The sequence below is a fragment of the Musa acuminata genome, chromosome BXJ1-8 (genome assembly GCF_036884655.1).
Source record: "Musa acuminata AAA Group cultivar baxijiao chromosome BXJ1-8, Cavendish_Baxijiao_AAA, whole genome shotgun sequence".
Classification (NCBI taxonomy): Eukaryota; Viridiplantae; Streptophyta; class Magnoliopsida; order Zingiberales; family Musaceae; genus Musa; species Musa acuminata.
Genome location: NC_088334.1, coordinates 44,901,000 through 44,918,935, shown reverse-complemented (window position 1 = coordinate 44,918,935; position 17,936 = coordinate 44,901,000). Strand labels below are relative to the sequence as shown.

General features: G+C 38.9%; 3 protein-coding genes across 4 annotated transcripts in view; 1 reads left to right on the top strand and 2 right to left on the bottom strand.

The window, feature by feature from the left end:
- Window positions 1-473: 473 nt before the first annotated feature.
- On the bottom strand, window positions 474-3,717 carry LOC103995216 (cyclin-D4-1). Its single transcript, XM_018829913.2, has 6 exons — window positions 2,767-3,717; window positions 1,971-2,057; window positions 1,726-1,824; window positions 1,439-1,640; window positions 1,207-1,328; window positions 474-1,097 (listed from the first exon to the last, which is right to left on the bottom strand). The coding sequence occupies exons 1-6, from the start codon at window positions 3,064-3,066 to the stop codon at window positions 864-866; spliced, it is 1,044 nt and encodes a 347-aa protein (XP_018685458.2). The 5' UTR covers window positions 3,067-3,717; the 3' UTR covers window positions 474-863.
- A 3,702-nt stretch (window positions 3,718-7,419) lies between these two features.
- LOC135588121 (AT-hook motif nuclear-localized protein 17-like) lies at window positions 7,420-8,748 on the top strand. Its single transcript, XM_065080084.1, has one exon. It carries the CDS (start codon window positions 7,575-7,577, stop codon window positions 8,532-8,534), a length of 960 nt encoding a protein of 319 aa, XP_064936156.1. The 5' UTR covers window positions 7,420-7,574; the 3' UTR covers window positions 8,535-8,748.
- Window positions 8,749-10,182: 1,434 nt separating this feature from the next.
- LOC135588120 (kinesin-like protein KIN-14L) overlaps window positions 10,183-17,936 on the bottom strand; it is a 30,088-nt gene continuing 22,334 nt past the window's right edge. For both annotated transcript variants that reach the window (XM_065080082.1, XM_065080083.1), the window contains 7 exons: window positions 16,550-16,741; window positions 16,229-16,444; window positions 15,776-16,129; window positions 13,985-14,083; window positions 11,812-11,952; window positions 11,550-11,708; window positions 10,183-11,101 (listed from right to left, as the gene is read on the bottom strand). In XM_065080082.1, the coding sequence (XP_064936154.1) occupies window positions 10,652-11,101; window positions 11,550-11,708; window positions 11,812-11,952; window positions 13,985-14,083; window positions 15,776-16,129; window positions 16,229-16,444; window positions 16,550-16,741 (1,611 nt within the window). In that variant the 3' untranslated portion in view covers window positions 10,183-10,651. The remainder of the gene's footprint in view (window positions 11,102-11,549; window positions 11,709-11,811; window positions 11,953-13,984; window positions 14,084-15,775; window positions 16,130-16,228; window positions 16,445-16,549; window positions 16,742-17,936) is intronic.

The window sequence follows — 17,936 nt, the reverse complement described above, 5'->3', positions numbered from 1 at the left end:
CCTTGCATGTGAAACATACTGTAGAAGCCACTTCTCTTGATAGTTAGTACACCACACTAAGGCAATGCATTCAATAAGAGTATTCTTAAGTACTATAACCATCTTAATTAAGTGTGCATGTGATGCCCAATCTGTGAAATGATTCTGTGGTCAACCATTGCCCAATCTAGCTTAGATTCTAGATGCAATTTGACATTGACTGTAGTGGTTTAGATCTTAGGATTCATCTAATCTAATCTTGCACACTAAATCATACTAGTTTAAGACTAGAAATTGAAACTTCAAAGAGAACCACAAAAGTTCAATAAGAAATAGTAGAATCACCAGAGCATGAATGTTTTATATGTTCTCTTCCCAAGCCTCTACCAACTTGGCTCCTCCTTTGTATCATGGAAAAGGAAGCAAAGTCCAGAGTCTGGGCTGACAAAGCAGTCAAACAATAGGATGGCAGACACAAAATGTACAACCAGAAGTGATCATGTAAACAATGTCAATAATTGATACCTTTTTCAAACAAGCTACTTCTCTTTCTTTTTTTCAATGTTGTATTCTTCCTTTTTCTTTTGGTTTTGTGGTCATTTTTTGACCAATAAAAATAAGAACAAGAATGAGAAACATAATGTCGCATCCAGTTGCCTCGGTCATGATCACAACACACTTCTCAGTGATTCAGTCCTCATCTCCTTGGATTTCCTCCCTACTTCATGCCAATTCATTTGCAAGATATGAGCAACTGATGCCCAGTTTTAATTGATCCTCCTTTTCTGAATCAGTCATTCTTTTTTTTTTGTCACCAGAATTTTGATCACAAAAGATTTCTACTAACTAAACCAAACTACTTGTTTCAATGTGCCAAACTGCTTTTATGAAATTGATGATCTGTTTATTTTCCTCCTCTTACTAGCCGGAGAATCATAATCACATGTTGCATGAGACCCAGAAACTGTACCATCAATCTTGTAGCTCAGGCAAGCAGCATCCAACACCCCAACTGGGCTTTGAGGTAGAGAGGAAACTGATGGACTTGCAATTTCAAGTGGCTCTTTTCTCTCTGCCATTAAGTCTTGGATCATCTCATAACACCTCAAGACTCCGTCCTGTTGAAACCAACAACCAAACAAGAACTTTAAGCATGAAAAGAAAATGTATGCCAAAGGAATACATGTTTTGTTATTACAAATGAGAGTGATCTGGAGTCATATGCACCTTCACGACATGGCTACAGCATGATAAAGCCTTCTCGAGTTCGATAGTTTGTGTTTCCTTCAAAACAGACAGAGCAATAGCTGCAGCAATTTCAGAAGGTCTGAATGCTAAAGAACCAGTCCCTGCATTACATTGTCTCACTCTTAATCACACGATTCAATCCACTCAATTCGGAGCAATAACGAAGCCAGAAAATGAATTTTTAACTTATTTGAACAGCAAGATGGTCTACCTCGCGTTGTGATTAAAATGACTTCCACGGAACGAGACACCAATAAGTTGCTTGGGGCATTACCACCATTGAACTTATGAAGGAAGAAATCTATGAAAGAGAATGGAGTCACTGCTTGCATTCTCCATTTGAGGGTGGCAAGAACCAGCAGCTCCATTCTCTGGATAGGCCTGGCTTCGAATACATATTTTGCATCACCGACCTATCGAAAGCAATTGATGGAATTGTTGTGACAAATACATATCCAAATAACAGACCATCAAATTCTATTATGAATTCTTGCTCACTTGTAAATCCAGAGATAGAGGAACTTCAGTTTCCTCCATCTTGGCAGCCAAAGATAAGCAGGCCACCGATAACAGTTGTGTCATCCAAGCTTTGCCTTGCTACAAACATAATTAGAACATGGAAACAAGAAATAAGATCATGATTATCCAACAAAAGAAGATTGAGTTTGCAGTTAGAACTATAAACCAGAATGCACAAGATGTATATTTAAAGATCAGATTCCAGACAATGTGAGAATTCTTACAGGAAGCTCATAGGCAGAGAGGAACTGATCCAAGTAATTTACAGCTAAGCATGCACTCACTGGTCCAAAATTGTAATGGGCATGAACCTGATCATTGTAACATAAGAGTCATTAGTCACAAAGGAGCTGTGGACCATATTCTGCGGCAAGATCTGCTAAATGTTTGCAATATAAAGCAGCATAATATCCATCAACATAACCAAGTGACAAGTAGATGGGAAATCAAAAACCGATCTCCAATTGGAACAATTGAATTTTTTTTTTTGCAAAAGAGAACAAAAACATAAAATCAGGTACAGATAAACAAGGATCAGATTAACCAAACCACATTCCAGGGATTGCTAATGGCAACAAAAAATATATATATATATTGTACCAGCAATGTAAAAATAAAACCATCTACATTAATGAATGACTGCAAAAATTATATTTCATTGGAACATATACTTTTAAGTTTGAAGTATTAAATGAAGCAGAAAAGGTTAACAAAATGACTCACATTACAGAGGAAAAGAAAGGAAAAGAATAATGGCATGAAAGGAAATTACAGAACTTTTTTATCCATTAGCAAAATGGAAAAAAAGGGAAATAGAAAAGGTGAAATGGATCATCGAAAGAAAGACTCAGCTGATTGATCGGCTCATGAACCCTAACCCTATCAACACAAAACCATGAAAGTTAGAACCAAAACAAGAACATCATTCAGCAAAACCAGTAAAGTCGACAAAAAATCCTGAGGAAAAATGGAAAGAATTTAAGAAAATTAAGGGGGAAAAGGAGAAAAAACAGCGGTCACCTTCCAAATCCAATCAATGGCGTCTCTCCTAATGGACAAATATAATGCCCCAGAGCGCAGCCTCTCGGCATAGTCGTCCCTCGGCATATGCTCGGTTTCTTTCTCAACTAACGAACCTATGCACTCATCCGACAGAAGAGGAAAATCCACGAGGAGATCCCCATAAAAATCCAAATTTTTTGCTTCAGGAACCCGGTCAAACCCATGCCCACCCTCCTCATCACCACCAAAGCCCATGATGCTACTGTTGTCCTCAGCGCAGAGGAGGATAGACGAAGCGGAGTCATAACTTGGATCCATCGGTTGCAACAGAGACTTCAACTGAAAGAAAGGATAGATGATATCTTTGAAAAAGAGCCTTTGCTCCTCTTCCTCCCCTCTTCTCCTTCAAAGGTAGTTTTTTTTTCTGTGAAATTCAGAATATAGACACGGATTCAAAGATGGGATCTTTCCGGTGGAAACAGAGCCCTTGTTTCTCTTCCTCCCTTGCTTCTCCTTCGAATGTGATTCTTTTCCAAGGAGTTCAGGATAGAGACAGATTCAAACAGAGACAAGATGAGATATTTATAATGGATATAGAGCCCTTGATCCTCTTCTCCCTCTCTTCTTCTTCAAAGGTGGCTCTTTCTCATGGAGTTCACAATAGAGACACAGATTCAAAAAGAGAAAAGATGGGATTTTTCTAGTGGGAATGGAGCCCTTGTTCCTCTTCCTCCCCTCTTGTCCTCCAAAGGTGGCTCCTTTTCAGGGAGGAAATGAGTTCAGTGATATCAGTCTTCAAAGGAAGAGGAGGGGGCAACTGTTGCATAGACACACAGGAAAGGAGGTGTTATGTAGGGCATTTGGTGGAGGAGAGGGCATGAGTCTCTTTGGTGGATGGGAGGCAAAATGGCAGGGAGAGCAATAAACAACTTGGAAAGAGGAATACACAAAAGGGGTTCATGGGAGGGTGCAAAGAGGGATCATGATGATTGTTAAAGAATAACTAAGTTATAATTAGAAATATGCATGATGTTGTTGTACAATATATGATTTAGGAGAAATAGTTTTTGGCTTTTTCATATCCATCCATACTAAAGAATAAAATTAAAATTAAACTTGTGGTGAAATTACAATGACACCCATCTTGACAGTGGTATTATTATTAACCATTGTAAAACAACTAACCATGTAAATTTATGAAAGCCTATCTTTATTTGATTAATTAGTTAATCTTATATTATATGATGGCCTTTGCATCTTTTGCATCTAAAGCTACATTTATGATGACCTTAAAATTATAGCATTGTGACTTGGTAGAGGGACATGTGAGGACTATGATTAAATGACTTTAAAATTAATTTCATGTTCATGTATATTCTTTTATGCCCAGAGATATACTAGATTATAAGAATATAAATTTGATATTCTTATAAATACAAATGAATTTTATAAAAAGAGAGGAGAGTGAGAGTGAAAGAAAATGACAAAAAGATGAGGGTATTCATGGCAAGAAGCATAGTAAAGGGTTGACCAATAAGGGAATGGTCTTTGGTCTTCCACCCTTTCTTGGGATGCATGCACACACACACACACTCTCTCTCTCTCCCCCCAATTCTATGGTTATCCCCAAGTGGTCCTTATTATTACAATTTTGACCACTTTTTCCATGCTCAATGCTCATCTTTTAATTATTACAAAGAAAAACAACTTTTGATGTTTGTTTGAAATAAGTATTTCCTTCACTGGAAATATTGGAATATTATATTAAATTGTATGAAAAATTAATTTGGAAATTCCAAATGAAATTGGGAGATTTGTTAAAAAAAATTAGGATATGATATATATGATTTTTGACCATTTTAAGAAGGAAATAACAACTTGAGTAGGGTGATGTTTCTCTTCCTTTTTTTTTTATCTCTCTATAAATAATTTGGGTATGCCATCTTCCAAGCAAATTTGCAATTGAAAATTCATGATAGGTGCAATTTAGTTAATTTAATTTATTGGACTCATCCATAAATGATAATAATACATAAGATAACTTGGAACTACTGAGAGTAAATAGGCTTCCAAATGGTCATAAAATATACAATTATTTATATGTACATCATTATTAATAGAAAATAAAATATTTTTACAAAAAATTCAACAATATCCTTTAGTAAAATACTAGTTTGATAATAATATACCCAACTCATTTACCTTAATTCAAAGATTAAAATCTTCATCCGATAATTCTTTTTCATTTGCCTCAAGTTAAGAGTACACAACATCATCCCATAAAGTTTTGATAGAAAAATTATGAGATCACATCTCATATTTACTATTTATCCTTTAGAAAAATATGTTATCCTCGAAAAGATCAAAACAATTTGAAGTCATCGATCAAGTAACTCAAATTATTAATTGAGGGTGACTTTTAATTATGACAACATCCCAATTTATTGTTTATGAACTAATATAAATTGAGTATATATATATATATATATATATATATATATATATATATATATTTGTTAACTTAACAGGTAAAGATTTTGATATGTCATGAAACAAATATATTGTGTCATCAAATCAAGGTCTGTCGTACCGTATCGTACCGACGTTTCGACCCAGGCTCGATACCGGTACGATACGGTATACCACTCGGTACACCCAGGTATACTGAGCGATACATTCAGGGTATCGAGCACTGTAGCACTACTACAATGCTACAGTGCTCGATATGGTACAGAGCGATCCGCGTACCGTTGGCCTGTCGGACCGGTACGACAGACCTTACATCAAATACAAATAATAGTTGGATTAGAAGTGGATGTGGTGAGATTGCTATGTGCTCTATCTACTATCATTTGTAGCTGACATTTAGACACACTTTTTTTTTTCTTCTTTTTCAATACCTATAATTATGTAATTCTTTTGAATTGGATTAATCGGGTTTGAGTTAAGTATAAATTAAAAAATATAAGTACCCAAAAATATCTCAAACATGGATAAAGTGAAATATTTTATTCATTATCATTTCCAAAATATCTCACCATTAATTTTCTTTGACCTCCCCTTATATTGGAATTAACTATGCAATGATCAATTATTAAACCGCTAATCAATTTGAAGATGTATCGATCTTTTAGATCATAAAATGTATTTAGAACTTCTTAATCAGAGACTCCTTTTATCTATCTCCACATGTGTACTGTATAATTTGTATGGATACCCCAAATAATGTACAATTAGAGGAGACAATTATCATGACTTTCTAATTAGGGAGCAAACAAGATCACATTAATTAAAACCCTAATTTATTTTTTTCTCTCAAATTTATTTTTCTCTCAACTTGTGATTTTGACTTTTTCATCTAAAATTATATCAAATTAATTTTTTTTTTATTTTAAAAAATAAAAATTCAGTGGATGGATATAAGATATAAATGATAGTCTCATTAGGTTTTGAGAATTTTACCCTTAAACTGATTTTGCTTAATTATGATGTAGCATCTTATTTAATACGTCAATTTAGTTATATTAAAAATGAAAAGATTTCAATCAATATAACAAAAGTTTAATGAGCATACGATTATCAACTTTGATCCGAAGTGAAGGGCTCTGACTCAATAAATTAATTTAAGAATATTAAAAAAAATAATTAACAATTTGAGATGGATAATTTTGTATCTTGGATTCAAATGGTTGACTTATTCATATCTATCATCTCCGTTTAGTCTCATCATAATTTGACTTTCGACACCAGATAGATCATAATTAATATACATCGGATTGGATATCATTAATATTTGAATTTGATTTCGTTTGTATGTCCTTAATGTTTAGTCGGAAACGATCTATCTTATTCCTAATAGTTTAAAACTATTATATTCTCTCTGTATATTTTTCTCATCTCACACATAAATATTTTCCGATCGATTAAATTTTTAGAAGACAATTCATTGGATCGGCTTAACTCAAATAAACTCACGACAATACGAGATAAGGAAACCCCAACAATAAAGAAAGGCAACTTGGACATGCAAAGTAGTGTGACCTACTTAGGCGAAGAACAATAAACCACCAAAACCTCGTCCGCACACACCCACACAGACAAATGAGTCGCTTCTTATCATTTTGTTTCTCCCATTTTGACCCATGGCCGACATCTATGGTCGTACTATCGCCTCTTGTTCTCATCCCTTCGCTGTCTTCGTCGTGACGTTCACGTCGATGTCGAACTCCGCCTCACCATCCGGTGGCCATGCACGAGGTCGGGCCAGACTTGACTTCCATTTCCATCGTTTCTGACTTGAATCAGGATCGAGCATGAAGCATTAATCTCCTTCCGGGACTCGTACTCATTCGTCTCGAGGTGTCGCGACAATCGTGCGTCCCTTCGTGGAGTTCCTGTTCCTCCCTCCATGGTGGCCTGTCAAAGCTGGAAGAGAGAGAGAGAGACGTAGAGAGAGAGAGAGAGAGAGAAGCCGCAATTTTCTTTGGACTTTCAAAGGAGGTGGGCGGATGGAGTGGCAATAAAACGAAAAGATTAGCTTATACGATTGAATTACACTAGATTTGGCGTTGGATTCTGGCTGCCGTATCCAGTGGGTGCAGCCATCAACTTCACACCACTTGGCCAGCCAGGATAAAGATGGAAACAGGTGAACGCAACCCCATTCATCCTCCCCCCATACATGTCCCCTTGCTTGCTTCCGTATCTTCCCCACCACTGTGGTCGGAAGCCAACATCCCATCCACCTCTGCCTCTTCCTATCTCCGGCCTTGTTACTGGTGTTTAACTCGATTTGTGTGATCTTGGATAGCTTCTTGGAGTACAACATGAAGGGCAAGCAGGACGACGAGAGGAAGGATGTCATCCCACGCTTTCAGCACCATTGCCTTCGACAACACCAACAGCTGCTGCTGCTGCATAAGAGAGAATGCCTGTCGGACGAAGTGGACAGCTCCAGGAGCAGCGCAGAGGTCAAGAAGGCCAAAGCCGACGTCATCGAACAGACCGCGGAGAGAGGTCTGGTGGTGGTCAACAGCGGTGGCGACGGAGGAGGTGGAGATGGCGCCACGATCGAGGTGGCGAAGCGGCGGAGGGGACGCCCGCTGGGGTCCAAGAACAAGCCGAAGACGCCCGTGGTGATCACGCGCGAAGCAGAGGCGCCGGCGGCCATGCGGCCGCACGTGCTCGAGATCCCCGCGGGGCACGACGTGGCTCAGTCGCTCGCCCACTTCGCACGGCGCCGCAACCTTGGGATATGCGTCCTCGCCGGCACCGGCTCCGTTGCGAACGTCGCCCTCCGCCAGCCGCACTTCGGCGGGGCGCCGCCGCCACCCCAGGCCGCGACCATCGGTTTCCGCGGGCGGTTCGAGATCCTGTCCATCTCCGCCACGTTCCTCCCGCCGGCCATGGCGGCGGTCTCCCCCAGGATCGGTGGCGAGATATCCATCTCCCTTGCCGGGCCGCAGGGGCAGGTCGTGGGCGGGACGGTGGCGGGACCGCTGATTGCGGCGGGGACTGTGGTGGTCGTGTCGGCGGCGTTCTCGAACCCGACCTTCCATCGGTTGCCAGTCGAGGACAACGTGTCGATATCCGTCTCGATCTCCGGGGGCGGCCAGGGTGGTGAGGCAGAGGAGCACGAGCCGCACGTCCATCACCAGCATCAGCAACAGCGGTGCCACGACGGGACAGCAGCAGAGTCCTGCGGCATGTCCATCTACGGTGACCACCTCATGTCAGACGTCATTTGGCCGCCCTCCGCTCACCCTCCGCCTCCACCACCTTTCTAATTCGACCTTAATCCTCGCTCTTTGCTTAGTCTCTCTCTCTCTCTCTCTCTCTCTCTTTTCTCTAGTATTGTCTGGTGATCTACGTTTCTCTGTCATCGCGCTGGGAATTGAAGGAGTGTTGTGCTTCTTTCAGAATTTTTGGCTTGTTCGGATTTGCCATGGTTGCATCACAGTGTTACAAAGGAAATCGAACTCTAGTTCTTGATCTTGTTTCTATCAATTTCACTTTGTTAGTTCTCTTCATTTCCCCCCAGTTTAAATATCATGTTCATGGATAGACACAGCTCAGATCATCGGTTGCTCTCACGCTTGCATGGTTGGAATCGATCTCCAACACCGTGTGGGGTTATTCATGTAGCGATCTCCTATTGGATCTCGAGGCGAATGGGAAGCACTGCTCATGAGGAGAGCAAGATGAATGGCTGGGGTTTCTTCTTCAGAGAGGAGGCGGTGAAGTACAGCAGGCAGGTACCCACGCGGGCTATCACTCGTTCTCTCTCTCTCTCTCTCTCCATGATCTCCATCAGTACCTCTCTTTCTCTGGTCTGCGGCAGTCTGTGTCCACAGTACATATCTCTCATGTGTCTTTAGCAGTGCTCGAAGCAGGTTGTGGTGTACTTTATGGTTTGAACGGGCCCTGAAACTGTGTGAGAGCCATCTAAAACAACAGCAATGGTATCGATGAGGGTGCAAAGAGCAAGACAAAACCAAAACCTCATTTCCTCACAAGAGGCAGGAAAAGCTGTACTTTGGCCATCTGAATGCATCCTCTCCGAAGGCAAGTAAAGGCTTTGAAGTGAAAGAACATCCTCTCTCTCTCTCTCTCTCTCTCTCCATGGTTGGAGTTATTGCCTGGAGCATTTCTGTGGCCTGGAAGATTGTGCCAGAGGCATGGCTGACATTACTTTACCATTGGGAGTTGTAACATTTGCCGCATACATCTTGTCTTTTCTGGGATTAACAATCTTGAATTGATATCCTTGGGGTTTGGAGGAATCATTGCATGTCAACTTTAGAGCTTTTGAGACTGTGTTATTATCATCAATCATATGGTGCAGTAATTTGTGCATTATTCTGATGCTGCTTAATGAGACATATTCCTTCAGCCCACGCGAAAGCATCGATATGGTTAGTCTCGTTAGGGTGCATTGGGCTCTTTGGATATTTTGTTTAGCTGCGATGCATCAAGATGTTTGTCGCGCCAGAGTACATTTTGAGTTGATGGAAAAGAGTACTCCTCCTACTTTAGGAAAACGAAGTTATGGCCTTCACAAAATCTACGTCTATCTCATTCATTCGATCACTGATGGTAACGTGGATCAAAGGTCGACCAGATGCTCCAACGAATGTGAAGGTTGGATCGATCACTAGGAACTATTAAAATGATATTTTTCTCAAAAGATCCTTCTAAGATGAATCTATTATGAGCAATTTAGATGCATGTCACGATTAATCTAACTTCGACTTGTTTTCCAAATGCTGGTGGGAAGATGTTCGCCCTGAGGAGTTAACATGCAAAGGTTCTCATCGGACGAGCTGATCTCAAGGAATAATAATAAGTCTTCCAACAGTTTTGTTATGTGACAATGTAATGTAAACACAATACATAGAAACATTCAACACCATCATATATATGGGCTCCAAGCCATAAGAACAAAGGCAAACACTTGATTTTAGTATTCGTGTCCAAGTGAGAAACAAAAAGCATGGAGGATGGTAAAGGGCAGAAAAAGCATTCCTACGTAACACAACACAAGAACACGAAAAGAAAAATGCTAAATACATGTACATTACATACCGATGAATACAGATGTTTTCACATTCTCCATGCTCCTTTCATGTCTTCCGGGCAACAATGAATAGGAAAAATGAAGATGTACAACATGATCTCGTGTGCGACACCACAATGTCCTTTTGGTTAATCAGGAATTGCTAATGTAGTGTCTCTGAGAAGCTACTTCATCAGCCGGTGATTTCTCTCTTTCCGATTATAGTCTTGTAGTCCACAAAGGTAAACATTAGCAATATCAGGTGCCTCCACCAAAGGGGTACTTTTGACTGGATAAAAAGTTTTATGTAAAGGCACCACCAGTTTGAATAAACGGATACTGCTGTATTCATGTTCTCACATCTTTCAATATTCCTCCCTTATCCAGCTCAGCAACTAAATCTTTCAGGGACGGGACTTTACTGGCCAAAGTCCTGTACAATCTAGAATATCTGGCTCTGGTGCCATCAGCTGTCCGCGCAAGCGCTAGCAAGCTAATAGCTTCGGGCAACTGATCAAACACTTTCTTGATATCCTCAAAGCTCATGTCAGATAGAACTGAGGGCCTTGGAACAACTCTGATGATCTCACCTCCCTTGGGCTCCTCTACACGAGCATCTGCTTTGATGACCAACTCCAAGCTAGAGTTTGCACCACATTTTACGATGAAAGAGGCTGTAGAACCTGTATTGAACTGCAATACATTCCATTGTGATACAATCTCTGTGGTGGAGGTTGAATCTGCATATGGCTGTAGCGCTCGCGATTCATCATCGTAGCTGTCTCCTTCTGGTATCAACTGCAAGAATCATGCTATCATTAGCAACATCAGTCACTGAATTTTTCATCTTTGTCATTTGAGCTATTGGCAATTCACATTATGGTACACATTTATTTCACAATCATGCCAAAACCAACTTTGCAGAAATCTGATATTATCAGCACAAAAAGTGTAGACAATTTACTGACTGAGTGAACCTCCTGTGCACCTAATTTTCAGAGACTTCTTAATCACATATAAAGATAATAACAAAAAAATCAAACTTAATCAGCAAAATAAGCTATTTCCTCGTTCACGCTGACACAATGCACAACCAATAAGACAGTCTTAAGGAATTATGTGTGCTCTACGAAGATCAAGGACTAACTTGTGTATTTGATGCACATTAACAGGAAATATAAACACAAAATAAGATCGTGAAAATGAAACATGCGTAAATATATCTGAAAGTTTGTGCTGAACTTACCTCTACAACCTTATGAGCCTCTGTAATTTGCTTCTTGGCACATGGATGATCAATATCAAGGAGTGACGGCATCTGCTCTAAGAGTTCATCCAGAGATGCTAGCATTGATTTCTTCCTTGATTTGGTAACAGAACTTACGGAGGTTTGTCTCAAAATTTCCTGCAAGACAAATAACCATGATATATTTCTGCATGACAAACCTAGACTGTTCATAAAGGAAGTAACTAAAATAAACATGAGAGAAAGATAATAGCAAAGACACCTTGACTTGTTTTAAGATGGCATCCAAAGATATTAAAGATGCCAGTCTTGCATCTTCAGCAGCTGTAGAAGGATTCCGGATGGGTGAACCTCCTTCCTCTTTTGTCAGTAATGCAGTATCACTTCGCATTTGCTGCAATATCTGTTAAAGAGTAGCAGCAGAACTAAGAGTTCGACGTTGAGCAAAATCTTTTTTATTTCCATGTGGTATTCATTAAAAAATGAGATCACATGTTTAGTTATCATAAAAGAAGTTTGATGCCATATATATAGCATACTCAAAATAAGGAAATTTTGATTATCGAAATTGATGACATGTACCTGGAGAATGTCTTGGTTTGAAAATTAAACTAATGTGTCTGCCACCTAAAACGAGAAATTACTTGATGTGTGTTGTCATGTAACAGTAGTATATTAGTTATGGGAATATGTAAATATGAGTTTTGACTTTCTTTTCATGGGCAATCTACGTCCACATTAACTAAGTTCTGAGATGCAAAAACCACCAAAATCCCATCCTTTCAATGATAACTTAATTTTTTGCAAAATGGATACAGGTAAACAAAACATCTCTGTAATTAATTCTGTCCTAAATAGCCAATTATCTAACTACACCAGGCAGCTTCAAGAATACATGTCCACCTAGAGGAACTAGAATGGACTAGGATGAAATTCCTTCTGCTGCATAATGTGTTGGAATATCCACAAAAGAAAGAACACAAATAAATTCAAGCTGAACTACCCTATGTCATCTGCGTTAGATATCTCTTACACCTCCATCTCTGACACAGACTAACCACATTAATATTGATTAGGAGAAAGAAGCACAAAACAGAAGGAAAGAAATTAGAACAGTAGATTCTCTGTTCTATAGTTTTAATATGGCATAAAATGTGGTACCATTCTGCTGCTGGGGGAGGGAAGACAGAAAAAGAAGAGGAAGAAAAAGGATGAAGAGGAAGGAGGACAAGACAGACAAGTACCCAAGGTGAAGTGGATGACTGGGCAGTTTGGCAATGGAGATCTATGGAGACGCTCTTGCGAGAGACCCAAAAAGTGCATTGGGGCCTTTAAAAGAAAGAACCAACATTGCCACTTAAAATAAAAAGGAGCAGTGTGCCTAACATAGGATGGTTGATCTCTTAGTACACATGGTTCGGAAGTCCCAAATCAGAATTGACCAAAGAAATCTGAAACAGCCAAAAATTTAAGACAGATTAGTCCAGGGCTTTGATGAAACAAACAAAAAAAGAAAAGAAATTCAGGTCTTCTTTTAAGTTTATTTAGATTTTTTTCAGAATCTTTCACCAAAATCCTATTTGGTAAATCAAAATGATCTCCTATTTCGAATGGCCAAACCTGGTTTCCAAAATTTGATTTTATAAGAGACATGACAGAAATACGTCTCACTACGATGTCATAAAAAATGGCATGCTAATAGAGTAAATAAAAACAAGGCCAGTAACATCAGAAGCAAAACAGATTTTGCTGAAATACAGTAACCAAGATCCTTCAAATTGTACAAATTCAAGCAGTTGATGGTGTTATGGCATGATATAATTTTGAGGTGTTGATCAGCACACCTCTATGTCAGTCAGCATCTTTCACATGTTCAACACATTTCGAGCAACCAAAATTTCTTGGTAGATATGATTTATATGCACCAGGTTAGCAAATATGAACATATATAACACCATGTGATACAATATGGCATTGATAAATTGATATCATTATTCTTATGGAGAGTAGTATGGAAATAAGGCCAAGAGAATCTTATGAAAAAAACTATTATGTTGGCAAAAAATTGAGCGCTCCAATATCTAAAAGAATTAAATAAGAACCACAACCTAGTACATGAAATTTTCTTTAAGACTAGCTGAACTATTGAAAGGGTAGGGCTTGGTGCCATGATAAGGTTGTTTCTATATGATCTAGGAGATCATAATTCCAGTAGCAAATACTTGCATGGAGTATGGTTGTTCCTTGATGCCATTATCAGGTTAAGTAATAATATGGAAGTAGATCTCTTTGATTGAATGAACAATATACAGGTATCGTTACAGTACAATATCAGCCAATATCAACTAACGCATCATTGTGATAATGGATAAGCTCATAATTAAACCAAGATTTTGCAAGGACTTCCTACACGAGGTGGTTTGTGCATCCAATACCTTCTTTCTCTTGTGATCAACAGATTCCAAAGCCGAGCGCAACTTACTGACATGGGCTAGGTCCTCAGCTTCCTCTGTTGCCAAAGTACCTGCTATGTCCTATGAACAAACATAGTAAGAAAACTTTCAATTAGGCAATTGAACGTAAATATGCAAATCCTTACTTGTTGGCAGTAAATTTACTAAGAATGCCAATATTCTAAACCTGTCTGGTAATATTTGAATATGCTATAAAAGGATAATGGGTGGTCACCACGGACAAATTCAAGTTTAAAGGCATGCATAAAAAAATATGTATACCTGCAATTCACACATGTAATATTCATGCATAAAACAGCATAAATTCAGCACAAGTAGATAATACACCAAAGTCTAATGTCAAAGAAATAAGCGCAAGAAAGAAGCACCAATTAGAAAGGAGAATAAATAGATTGGCTCCTCATATAATGAAGACATGAAAAGATGAACAATACACCAAATTCACTCAATACAAACTTCCCAATCAATAACAATGATTCTGCTGAGGTACTATATGCTTTATCAAATTCTCTTTTAGCAACTAAGTCCAAAATATTAAAGCATCTTAACTTGGATTGGGAATCAAATTAAAATATTATCACTTATGGTAACCGGTCAAACGTGTTAGTATTATCTTCAAAAAATCAAGAACATCTGAACATGAATGTTGAAGAAAGACTCATGAAAGTTTCCAGATGATGACCCATCTGTTTCTTTTTTTTCTTTTTTCTGCTATATACTGCCTTATAGTAATTACCAACTTAAAGATTATGGTTCTGTATGAATTGTCATTGCTGTAAATCATCCAAGCAAATAAGTCTCACGATATCTCTTTCTTCAATGATTATGTATCATTGAAAACTCTCCACTTCCCTACTTCAAGAGTTTCAATAGACTTGTCAAGACACAATATTTTATGCATGTTTGCCTTGCAATTATAATCATTAGAAGACAAGATAGCCAAATATTAAAGTTATATACGAGAAAATGAATGTTGACTGATTAATATGCTTAACAAGTTATAGAACGCCTACTACTAATTCTCATATTAACGAAGGATGGGAACCTAGGAAAAACAAAAGAAAAAAGAGCGAAAGAATGAACAAGGATGATCACTAAGCACACCATTGAAAAAAGACAACCTGCAATCGGTTATTCAGGTAGACCACCTCAAAGGAAATCAACTATTCGACAGATCTAAGATAAATAAAATTATTGGCAAGGAGGTTCCCCTTGCCTCGGAACAGATATTATAGCAAAGCTGACAATGAATGGAAACAGTTTACCACAGCTACCTGTATTTCCATTTAAATTACAGTAATCTGGCACCTTCATCTAAGTTAATATAATAATGCATTCTCTTAGACAGTTTGTTGACATTTAGGTGATCGTCTCAGATCAAAGTTTCATCAATCGATCATGTTGAACATTCCAAGCAATGTTAACCTAAATCCTTAGGTGGCTTACATAAGGTCTATAATTCCTACGCAAAACTATGTTCTTCACCACCAGTCTGTCCCATACAGTTTCGGACTAACCTTTTAAAGTTAAAGCAACAGTAAGCAGCAACCACTAGAAGTTCCTTAAACATACAATGGCAAAATAGAATGAGAGAATACACCAGCATAAAACCAACACCAAGCAATGTTAAAATATCTCAACGGATGTTATAACAAAAACCTCCAGTATTGAGACACATCGAACTACACATAAACAGGATTGGCCACACCAACTTCAAATATATGTAGAAATAATTACAGTTAGAATAAGCACCTTCAGGTGTTGCAACTGTGATGAATAAACCCGCTTGGTGTACTCAGATAAAAGTTGGCCTAAAGCATCAGTACTAGGCGGCCGTGCAGTACCAAGACCAGCCATCCATCCATCCATAATAGCAGTTGAAAGAAGTTCTAATTGGCCAGCTGTTGTTCCACCAACAGCATCAACACCAGCAACAGACAGGAAATCATAATTCTCTGCAAGCCATGACCGGATTTGGCGCTGAAGCTCACCCGCTGGTGTATGAACAAACAGTGCAGCAAGAGCTTTATTTCCAATTGCAAAATATTTGGCTTCCTCAGTTATTTCTCGGAGCTTTCCTCCAGTAACATGCTGCCTCCATGTCTCCTACAAGTACACATAAGAATACTTGGCAGATCAAGCAATATAAGCTATCAGCAAAATACTAAAATCAGCACAGTTTCCTCACCATGTTATTATCCATACCTGATCAATCCCTCGAAGCTTTAAGACAATGGATGAGAACTTAGACTTCTTTTCTTGTTTTATATTAACCTTAAAGCCATGGATTTGTTCATCGGCTAAAACAGTCCTTGCACTTGAATCATAATGAACTAGAGATCTACCAGGACTACTACCACGGCTGGAGCTTCTACTTTGGCCACTATTGGCCTTCTCTAGGAATCGTTCCACTGGTGAAACCTGCTAAAAGAAGCGACACATGGTCAAAGCATTTGAACTAACAAGAAAGATGACTATTCAGTCAGAAACTTCTGGCAATTAAGGTGGAACAGGGTGATAGGAAACCTTGATAGTTTGCAGCTCTGGTGATCTAGCAAGCAAAGATCTTATATATAAAATTCTAACGCGCGAAACTAGCATGGTATCCAAAACCCTCTTTGGTTCCATTTTGCGGATGAATGAGAAAACAGCATCTCTGATTTCAGCAAGTATTTCATGTTCCCGTGCAGCACCTGCCTTGATAACTGCTGCCAAAACCTGCAATATAGAAATTCTATCAGCATGTAGTTCCCATGAAATAAATGCCTGTGCAAAACCAGTTAATTTATATGTTTAAAGAGCATGACAAACTGAACACTAGACACCACAAATAATAGGGACTTGGATTTAACTCTCTGTCCAATATTGATTTCTATAACTTACCAGACCATTATGGTAACTGTATTTTGAATGGTATGCCAATCTATAGAACCTAGTATCATTGAATAAAAAATTAAAATAAAATTAAAAGGTATTATACATGCATCATGCTATATTTTTTTATATTGATACCCAGTTGAGTTAATTACCAATCCGCACCAACTGATACGATCAAGAGTCTAAAACCTTGCTACAAACAACAAAGAATGAAAATAAACATCTGAAAAGTTTTTTGCAAAACTCTACTTCCAACATATATTCCATGACTATAACTACTTGCTACCATGTTAAAAAGTATGAAGGCTCATGAACCTGCTGCGGTTACTTAAGATCTTCCAACAACAAGACACTAACTCCTCCAGTATGAAGTCATACCCTCACAAACATGGCTCTGGAAGGTGCCAATTGCAGCATCATCGACTGGTCTAAATCATTATAGAAAATTAACTCACTGCAATAGCAAGAGCCAGGATAATAATAACTAATAAGCATATATAGTTAGATCTAATAGGGATTGCCAAAGTTGTATTAAACATTTCACTTTTATCCTCTATAAAAAGCACACCTACTATGATATTCCATAAGCATAGAAGATGTCATATTGGTTAAATAAAACCAGAGTTTGCAAAACCGTACCATACCGCCTGGTACGGGTGATACGTACCGGTCTGCTAGCAGACCGGCACGTAAACCGCCTGCTACCGGGCGGTATCAAGCTTTGGGCCCCGACAAGTTGTACGGATCTGGAGCACCAACAAATCTGGAGCTTCTTCAGATCTAGAGCACCGACAAGTTGTTCGCCCTAGCCTCGATGACGTTGATCAGGTTGGATTTGAGGGGAGCACCGAACGTGGCCCACCCAAACACCATCTGCTCGCTAGGGAGCTCGTTGAAGTTCATGGAGCCGCCGACGAGGGTAGGGAGGAGAGCAGACTTGTTGAGGTTTTGGTTGAAGATGTAGGGGTCGTAGTAGTCGAGGAGGATGTGGGCGAAGATGGCAATCTTGATCTTGTCGATGGGGAGGGATGAGATG

Coding starts and splice junctions, on each gene's coding strand:
- LOC135588121 (XM_065080084.1), top strand. CDS start 7,575: ATGAAGGGCAAGCAGGACGACGAGAGGAAGGATGTCATCCCACGCTTT.
- LOC103995216 (XM_018829913.2), bottom strand. CDS start 3,066: ATGGATCCAAGTTATGACTCCGCTTCGTCTATCCTCCTCTGCGCTGAG. Junction 2,058..2,766: donor CCATTGATTGGATTTGGAAG/GTGACCGCTGTT, acceptor TACAATGATCAG/GTTCATGCCCATTACAATTT. Junction 1,825..1,970: donor TCTCTGCCTATGAGCTTCCT/GTAAGAATTCTC, acceptor TTATGTTTGTAG/CAAGGCAAAGCTTGGATGAC.